The sequence below is a fragment of the Pterocles gutturalis genome, unplaced genomic scaffold (genome assembly GCF_000699245.1).
Source record: "Pterocles gutturalis isolate BGI_N339 unplaced genomic scaffold, ASM69924v1 scaffold1100, whole genome shotgun sequence".
Taxonomy (NCBI): domain Eukaryota; kingdom Metazoa; phylum Chordata; class Aves; order Pterocliformes; family Pteroclidae; genus Pterocles; species Pterocles gutturalis.
In genome coordinates this window covers 88,503-97,098 of record NW_010137917.1, presented here as the reverse complement: position 1 = coordinate 97,098, position 8,596 = coordinate 88,503, and the positions used below count along the sequence as shown (strand labels likewise).

General features: G+C 48.7%; 1 protein-coding gene across 1 annotated transcript; it reads left to right on the top strand.

Moving 5' to 3' along the window:
• Positions 1-5,653: 5,653 nt before the first annotated feature.
• Positions 5,654-6,446, top strand: LOC104468560 (C-C motif chemokine 3-like). Its single transcript, XM_010082744.1, has 3 exons — positions 5,654-5,726; positions 5,991-6,099; positions 6,284-6,446. Exons 1-3 carry the CDS (start codon positions 5,654-5,656, stop codon positions 6,444-6,446), a joined length of 345 nt encoding a protein of 114 aa, XP_010081046.1.
• Positions 6,447-8,596: the final 2,150 nt, after the last annotated feature.

The following is an 8,596-nucleotide window of genomic DNA, read 5'->3' as shown; positions in this document are numbered from 1 at the left end:
GCAATAAAGCAGGAATGGGAGGAAAATAAAGGGATGCAAGCCTGTATTACGCACGTATACTTAGAAAGCTGTGATGTGAACACTAAAGAACATAAAGGAAGCTCTTGAAGGCCTCTGAACAAGGAATGACATAGCCAAAGCTAGATGGGAAGAGGAAGAAGAAGCAAGAGAGGCAGAGAAGCAAGAGGCAGAAATTATTCAAGGTGTCAGCATAGCCGAACATGAACACACACGTTTGCTCAATACTGAAGACCTCCTACTGTCACATCTCACAGTGACAATCAGCAGCCATCAGGATTGCTGTCCTTCATTCTTGTGGGAGAAACGGGGATCAAGTTAAACTGCAACAACACTTTCAAGGCATCCTGAACTAAATTCCTGACAAAAAAAGGACATAGTTACTCTGACAGAAAACTGATATAAAGGAGCACAACTGTCAGGTTTGTTTCTGCACTGCACTGCTGAATTCCAGAAAGGATCATTCAGGAGGAACAGAGTTGCACTTAAACACACGGTATTCAAGGACATGGCACTGGGCATTTTTCAGAATCCTTTTTGTTATTTCATGTTCCGTTTCATTAAACTACTCTTGCATTTTTAATTGAACTAGACCAAACCATGAGTTGCACTGATGGGCTTCATCTCAGAGAGGAGCTGCATTTCACTGGCACATGAGATACCTCTTAGCAATTTGTTTGTTTAGTTTACATTCATTGTTTATTTTATACTAATAGTTCACAGCCCAAATGCTATTAAAAAATTACCTATACATTTAATATTAAAAATGCAAGTAGTCTCACAACAGTAAAGTCCATGCTGGTACCAGGATTATAAAACAAATATGGTTTCTGGGATTCTGAGTGCTTGAGAAACCACCTCTGATTTCAAATCTTGAGCTTTCTCAGTTCCTAAACTCTGTTTCATTGAAACAAGTCAAGATTCCTCCTACTAAATTCTTATTACCCCCTCCATGCTTATGAAGAAAGAAAGAGCCTATAAAAACATGTGTTGGGAATTGGATAAAAAGAAAAGCTGGATTCACCGCTGCAGCGAGAAGTCATCTAGAGCTGTAGCTGGGAGCACTAAAACAGTCAAGAATGCCAGTGAGTACTTTGTTTCTTCCCAAAACAAGTCAAGGTTCACTTTAATGAGCCACAAAGATCATTTCTAGAAGGGCAGAATTCAGAAGCTGGTTTTCATACACTTATCTTTAGCATTGGCCCTAAACAGTTTAGCTAAGGAAGTAATTTCAGTAAGATAATGGCAATAGAAAGCTATTACCACTTATAAGAATTAACTACTCTAGAGAGACGTTTTGCAATTATATTATACCAACACTTGCTTTTCTCTTTCACTAAAATTAACTGCATAGAAGAAAGGATCCACTTTATGAGAATACATATTTAAGAATAAATTCCAGGCTGGTTAGTTCTCTCTGACATTCCAGCAATTCACATTAAGGATGTAGGTAAGAAGCTAATGTAATAACAAACATTTCCCCGGTTCATCCTTTTAGCATGTTATGCAATTAATTTTCTTCACTTTGACATTGTTTAACTTTCTGCCTGAATGCACAGAATTAAAGCCAAAGAAAATATGAAGCTATCTCAGAAAATAAAAAGCTTAACTTAAATTAAATGAACAAAATTATTTAAAAAACCCCAACAAAACAGTTTCATCCACACTACAGCAGAGTAGTTTTCCTATTATTCTGACCTGGAACAAAGCAGACCTAAGACTTCCAGTGTAGGAAAAGCACTTGGCTTTGCTTGGACAGGGAACTGAGAGTCACCCATGCAGAGAATCACGGAGACAGATGCTGTGATGAGGACTGTTTCTCCAAGCTGAAAATGGAGTCTGCATGGAGAAGGGTTTACAACCATGTCTCAGGTACAGCTGTAAGCCTCCTGGCCTTCTGAGGAATGAGCACATGAAGTGCTTTTAAGACAACTGTGACTTTCCATCACAGAGAGCTATCACACACTCTTTAAGGGAGTATCAGAGGAATCCAGCTCCTGTTAGCCCTGCTGAAGTAGTCAAAATTGATGTCTAAAGGCTGACTCTGACCTTGGTCTGAAATTTAGAGAACAGCGAAGGAAAAAGCCTAATCCCTTGAAAAACAGGATTGTGTCTTTGATGAGAGATTTCAACTCAGTTAGTCCAGATACATATCTCTGACTGTTTTGTCCTGGAAAACCTAAAGTACACCTGAATAAATGCTCTTTAATTTAATGTAAAGTATAAGGAACTATATATCTCAGTGAAAATTAATGATGCTTTCTCTTCTGTTACTAAAAGAAGAAATAGGATCCCTCCATGTTTACAAAACCACACTGAGAGGCAGACACAAGGACACAAAGTGTCCCTGCCCATGGCAGGGAGTTGGAGCTAGATGATCTTGAAGGTCCCTTCCAACCCAAACCATTCTAGGATCCTACGAATCTATGTCTGGGCTCTGTTGCCCTGCTCCAGGGCTGGAGCAGTGGGCTCAGGCTGCAGCCTGGCCTTCCACCCTCCCTGTCCCCAGGGTGAACAGAGGAATTACACCTCACTGTCTAAGGATTTTATTTTGGCTGTGGTCTGCAACCTCTTGACAGTCAAATTGTTGCAATTACTGCTTGCCCATTTCTTCCCAAGCAGGGTAACTTCATCCAATTCAGGCTCTCTCTACTGGCTTAGCCCAAAAAAAGCAAATAGACCTGAAATCAGAGGAGACAGGGTATTCAGAGTAGTAGCTGGAAGGAGAAGAGGACTCTGCTGGCACCCACTCAAGCTCATTCAAGCCTTGCAGATGAAACCTCAAGGAGATTGAGGCATGACTGAAAAGGGGCAGCATTTGCAATCCCAGAGGGTAATTCCCAAACACCCCTGCCAGTGCACACTCCACAAGCAAGCTGCAACATTTGCTACTTTCTCCTCTTTTCTTTTCTTTTTTTTTTTTTCCTTATTTTTCTGGCCTTGTCCTGATTTCCCTCAGGGCTCTGGTCATGGATCTTCGTGACCAGCCCAGCTCTGGTCTGGTAGGGTCACTGCAGCAGCAGCAGCAGGGTTGGTGTCACAGGGGTTTGGCCTCTGGCCAATGTCTGGCAGGCATCAAACGGAATCCGAAAGTCACAGTCCCATGCGTGACTGGCGCTTCCCCTTCTGCGGTTTCCTTGCTTCTCCAGTTCAGTAAAATTGGGTGATCCTGACATAGTTTCCCCAGTATGATGCACTCATTTTCTTTCCTTGAAACTCTGCAGGTTTCCTGGTTTAAACCCAGCCAGCAGCCAAACAGCATGCAGCTGCTCGCTCACCCTTCCCCATCCTGTGGGATGGGGGAGAGAACTGGAGGGGTAAGGGTAAGGAAACTTGTGGGTTGAGATAAGAACAATTTCATAACTGAAATACAATAAAATTTAAAATAATAATGACAATAACAAGAAAAAGAGCAAGAACAAGAAGAACAAGAGAAGGAACAAGAACAACAGAAACAACAATAATAATAATAATATACATAAATGAGTGATACACAGCACAACTGCTCACCACCTGCTGATCAAGGCCCAGCCCATTCCTGCCCAGTGATCCCAGAGGACAGAAAATTCCGAAACCACAATCCCAGAAGGGAGAGAAAACTTCCTGGCCAACCCTACTCTATGCTTTTAGTTAAGAAAATAACTTCTGCAATCTCGCGTCAGCCAGAGAGCTTCTTTCAATGGTTTCCCCATTTCACTCGAATTTTGGGATTGCATTTCTTCCCATTACGACTAACTGTGAGAAACAAGAACACACAAACCACACCAGCATGTGAAAAATATGACAGCATTTTCTTAACATTGCCTACATAGAGCTGCTGAATCCAAGCAGGATGAAGTAAAAATCCTCAGCAAAAAGCTGTGAAATGAAAACCAGTGGAATGAATATCAATTAATGCTTGTTATTCCTTTTGTCCTCCCTTTTATATTCTCCATCCTCTTTCTTGTCTTTTTCCCAACTTCTTTACAGCCAGCTTACAGGTTAACTTCTTTTTATGTCTTGCCTCTACTTCTCATTATGTTGAGCACCGGGAAGCTATATACCAAAATATCAGGTTTGCCCAAATGATTCTTAGCAACAAGTAAAAACATCTGTATATTATCAACATTCTTCTCATACCAAATTCCATACTGTATCCAAAACACAGCACTATTCTAGCTGCTAAGAAGAAAATTAGCTCTATCCCAGCAGAAATCAGGATAAGGGGGATAAAAGGAGGACAGCACCAGGGGCCAAGCATCATGCAGAAGAGAGTCCTTCAGCCACCCCAGCTCCAGCCCTGCTTGCAGTTCCCTCAGCCTCTGTAGCATCATGAAGGTCATAGAATAGAACCATTTAGAAACATAGAATAGAATAATTTAGGTTGAAAAGACCCTTAAGATCATTGAATCCAATTGTAAAGCTAACACTACTAAGTCCACCACTAAACTGTGTCCCTAAGACACATGTCTTTTAAACACCTCCAGGGATGGTGATTCAACCACTTCGCTGGGCAGCCTGTTCCAGTGCTTGACAACCTTTTCAGTGAAGAAATTTTTCCTAATCATAGAATCATAGAATGGTTTGGGTTGGAAGGGACCTTGAAGATCGTCTAGTTCCAACCCCCCTGCCATAGGCAGGGACACCCTCCACCAGCCCAGGTTCCTCAAAGCCTCATCAAACCCGACCTTGAACATCATCTAGTTCCAACCCCCCTGCCATGGGCAGGGACACCCTCCACCAGCCCAGGTTCCTCAAAGCCTCATCAAACCCGACCTTGAACATCTCCAGGGATGGGGCATCCAAGCTTCTCTGGGCAACCTGTGCCCGTGTCTCATCACCCTCACCATAAAAAATTTCTTCCTATATCTAAATCTAAATCTAAATCTATCCTCTTTCAGTCTGAAGCCATTACCCCTCGTCCTATCACTACTCCCTGATCAAGAGTCCCTCCCCATCTCTCCTGTAGGCTCCCCTGAAGTACTGGAAGGCTGCTGTAAGGTCCCCCAGAGCCTTCTCTTCTCTGCGCTAAACCACCCCAATTCTCTCAGCCTGTCCTCACATGGGAGGTGCTCCAGCCCTCTGATCATTTTTGTGTCCCTTCTCTGGACTCGCTCCAACAGGTTCATGTCCTTCTTATGTTGAGGGCCCCAGAGCTGGTTGGAGTACTCCAGGTGAGGTCTCGCAACCCCAGTCTAAACCTCCTCTGGTGCAACTTGAGGCCATTTGATCTCATCCTGTCACTCGTTACTTGGGAGAAGAGACCAACACCCATCTTACTCCAACCTCCATTCAGGCAGTTGTAGAGCGCAATAAGGTCTCCCCTGAGCCTCCTTTTCTCCAGACTAAACAATCCCAGTTCCCTCAGCTGTTCCTCATAAGACTTGTTCTCTCTTGAATCTGAAAGTTACAGCCCCATGGCCAGAGTTTCCCTTTCTGTGGTTTCCATGCCTTCTCCAGCTCAGCAAAACTGGGGGACCCTAACAGAATTTCCCCAGTATGATGTATGCATTTAATTTCCTTGAAATCCTGCACCCACCCAGCAGCTGGGGGATAAAAGGTAGGCAGCAGCAGGGACCGAGCATCGTGCAGAGGAGAGCCCTGCAGCCATCCCAGCTCCAGGCCTGCTCCTGGTTCCCTGGGCCCCTGCACCATCATGAAGGTCCCCACAGCCGCCCTAGCTACTCTGCTCCTCGTGGCCATCTGGTCCCTGGCTGAGGCCCACATCGGTGAGTCCAGTGTTGCTGCATCATCCCAGCAGCCAGGTTTGTTTTCCCTCCCCAGGAGAGACCCCCACCCCCATTGATGGGACCCTCGTGTTCATGGGGAGGGCTGGGAGCAGGTGGTCATCAGCAGTGCTGGGACGCAGCCTCGGGGATGGAGGCTTCCAGGGGGTGTCCCCAGGGGATACAGGACAGGTGATTCCTGGGAGCCCCAGCCAGAGCCTCTGCCGCAGTGTGGGGTCTCACTGTGGCTGTCCTCTCCCCCAACAGCCACCATCCCCACCGTCTGCTGCTTCACCTATGTGTCCCAGCGCCTCCCGCGCTCGGCCATCTCCTCCGCCTACACCACCAGCAGCAGCTGCAGCCAGCCAGCAGTGATGTGAGTACCCAGCACTGCCAGGGGTCACGGTGTGACGGCCAGGGCAGCGTGCCAAGCGGGTCCCAGGGTGACTGGGAGGGGGAAAGGGGCACGGTCAGGGACACCCAGGGCACTGTCAGCGGGAACCAGCACAGGCACCCTGCTGCCCTGGCCAAGCGCCCCAACAGTGGTTTTCTCCCGGCAGCCTGGTCACCAAAAAAGGGATAAAAGTGTGTGCAGACCCCCAGGCACCCTGGGTTCAGGCATATCTGAAGCGCTTCCAGAAGCTGGGGTACCGACTCTTCCCCACTGACACCCCAGTGCAGCAGGCTTGGCCTCTAGCATCAGACGCACAACAGAGAGTGTGAGCTGCTTTCTTCTTCAATGGGAACATTTATTCTAATTGACATAACGTTTGTTAAACTAAATTTTGTTTGCTAAGAAAGTGAAAATACAAATACAGAAATTATTTAAAATATATCAATAAGCCTGTTAATGAGAAGTCCAGATGACGCCTAAATAAAGTCATTTTTGATGCCTAAATAAAGTGCTTGGATTATCAAACCCTTTGGGTGTCTCTGAAGTCTCTGCTGGAGCCCTGGCACAAGAGAAGGGATGCACAGGGAACCTCTTTTTCCTCCCCACCCCCTGGTTTTACTGCTTCTACCTGGGCAGGGCGGCCTCAGCCCCATGGCAGCTCTCACAGTGCTTCCCCCTCCCCAGCTTGGGCTCAGCTTCTGCCCCCCCAGCACAACCCAGACATCCCATGGGCTGACGCTGGCATCTCGCCCGAGGGCTGCCCATCTCTCAGGGCTCTCCCTGCACAGCGTGTGCGGAGTCAGGTCACAAACCCCCTGGGCCATCTACTGCCAGCTCAGACATGTTTGCCCCAAACACTGGAGGAGCAGGACAGTCTTCAACCTCACCAACGTCCCCACGCCCAGCCATCTTCACTCCAGCCCCTTGCAGTGATGGAGCCGAGCTCCCAGCACTGCAGGGTGCCACAGCCCCTCCCTGCCCAGTGCCCCACAGGGCTGCTGGAGGAGCAGGCAGCACTCTCCTTGTGCACCTCCCTGCCTAAAATGAAGCGTCAGGTACCCAAGGAGGAAGGTGAGTGCATGGCATACATCCTGGCACCTGCCAGAGGGGATTCTGGCCAGTGCCTGGCTGTGCAAGCAGAAGCCCCCGCACCGTGGGAAGGTGCTCTAGCCTCTCTCCCATCTTGATCCCAGCGTTACCCCCACTGGCACCCCGGTGTGATGCTGTGGATGACAGTGCTACTGTCCCCTGGCAGTGTGCAGGCTGTGCCAGTGGGCTGCCTGCGACCCAAGGTTGTTGGGCACTTGTGCCAGCACGACAGGCTCTGCATCCATGAGAACAGCTTGGTGAGACCCCAGGGCTCAACACACCCCAGTACCCAGCGCCTCGCTGCCGACAGCCCCCAGCACATGCCTTCTTTTCCCCCCTTGCAGCACCATACCAGCAGAATGAGCCAGAGAGGGGCCGATGAGGAGGGCTTCTACAGCTTCCTCTTCCCCAAAAACTGGCAGAAGCTGAAGAGGGTAGCACAGAAGGTGAGGCCAGGGGGAACATGTCCCCATCGGGGTCCCCATGCCCCATGTCTTGCACTGCACAGGTGAGCAGCCCCCCAGGGAAGCTTTGGTAGCCAGCTGCAAGTAACCCACCAGATCCTCATTTATCCAAAAAAGCTAATTTCTGCAGAAATTGGGGATTTTGAGAAGGTATGTGGCTTTACTGGTTTGTCTGGTGTCACCAGCCAGGTGGCCCAAAAAAATGAGTCGGTACTGTGCTGGGCGAGGACTGACCAGGCTCCCCAGGGACGCGTGGCACTGAGGCTGGCTGTCTCTGTGCCATCCCCAGAGGTGCCATACCTGCCAGCTGTGGGGTAGCCTGGTCACCTGCTGGGACTGGTGATGCCCTCAAAACTTCTACTTCCCCTGCAGCAGAGAGTGATGCTGCATCTCCCAGTTTTTTGGGGGAGTTCAAGTGAGTGCAGCCATTGCACAGGGCTGGAGCCAGGGCATAGGAGGGTTGGGGTTGTGCTGTCACCCCTGTCCCACAGGTCCTTCTGCTGGAAGGTGCAGGCAGTGCAGCAGGACCAGACCCCCTGCCTCATCTAACAGGAGGCAGTGGTGAGACCACCCTGTTAAGACACGCTGGTCTGTCCCACCTGCACCAGCACCTTGTTCCACCACTGCTGCATCCAGGCAGGCAGCATTGCCCCCAGCCCCTGACATCACTCCTGTGATTGCCCAGCTCCAATTTTTCCTATGAGGGTTGGAGGCCAGAGTGCCGGTGAGGTACTGGAACAGGTTGCCCAGAGAAGCTGTGGATGCCCCATCCCTGGGGGTGTTCAAGGCCAGGCTGAATGAGGCTTTGAGCAACCTGGGCTAGTGGGAGGTGTCCCTGCCCATGGCAGGGGGGTTGGAACTCGATGATCTTTAAGGTCCCTTCCAACCCAAACCCTTCTAGGATCCTATGATTCAATGTGCATTAC

What these genes read in the sequence shown, in the direction of transcription:
- LOC104468560 (XM_010082744.1), top strand. Translation starts at nt 5,654, where the DNA reads ATGAAGGTCCCCACAGCCGCCCTAGCTACTCTGCTCCTCGTGGCCATC. An exon ending in CCTGGCTGAGGCCCACATCG is followed by an intron (nt 5,727 to 5,990) that starts GTGAGTCCAGTG and finishes CTCCCCCAACAG; the next exon opens with CCACCATCCCCACCGTCTGC. An exon ending in TGCAGCCAGCCAGCAGTGAT is followed by an intron (nt 6,100 to 6,283) that starts GTGAGTACCCAG and finishes TTCTCCCGGCAG; the next exon opens with CCTGGTCACCAAAAAAGGGA.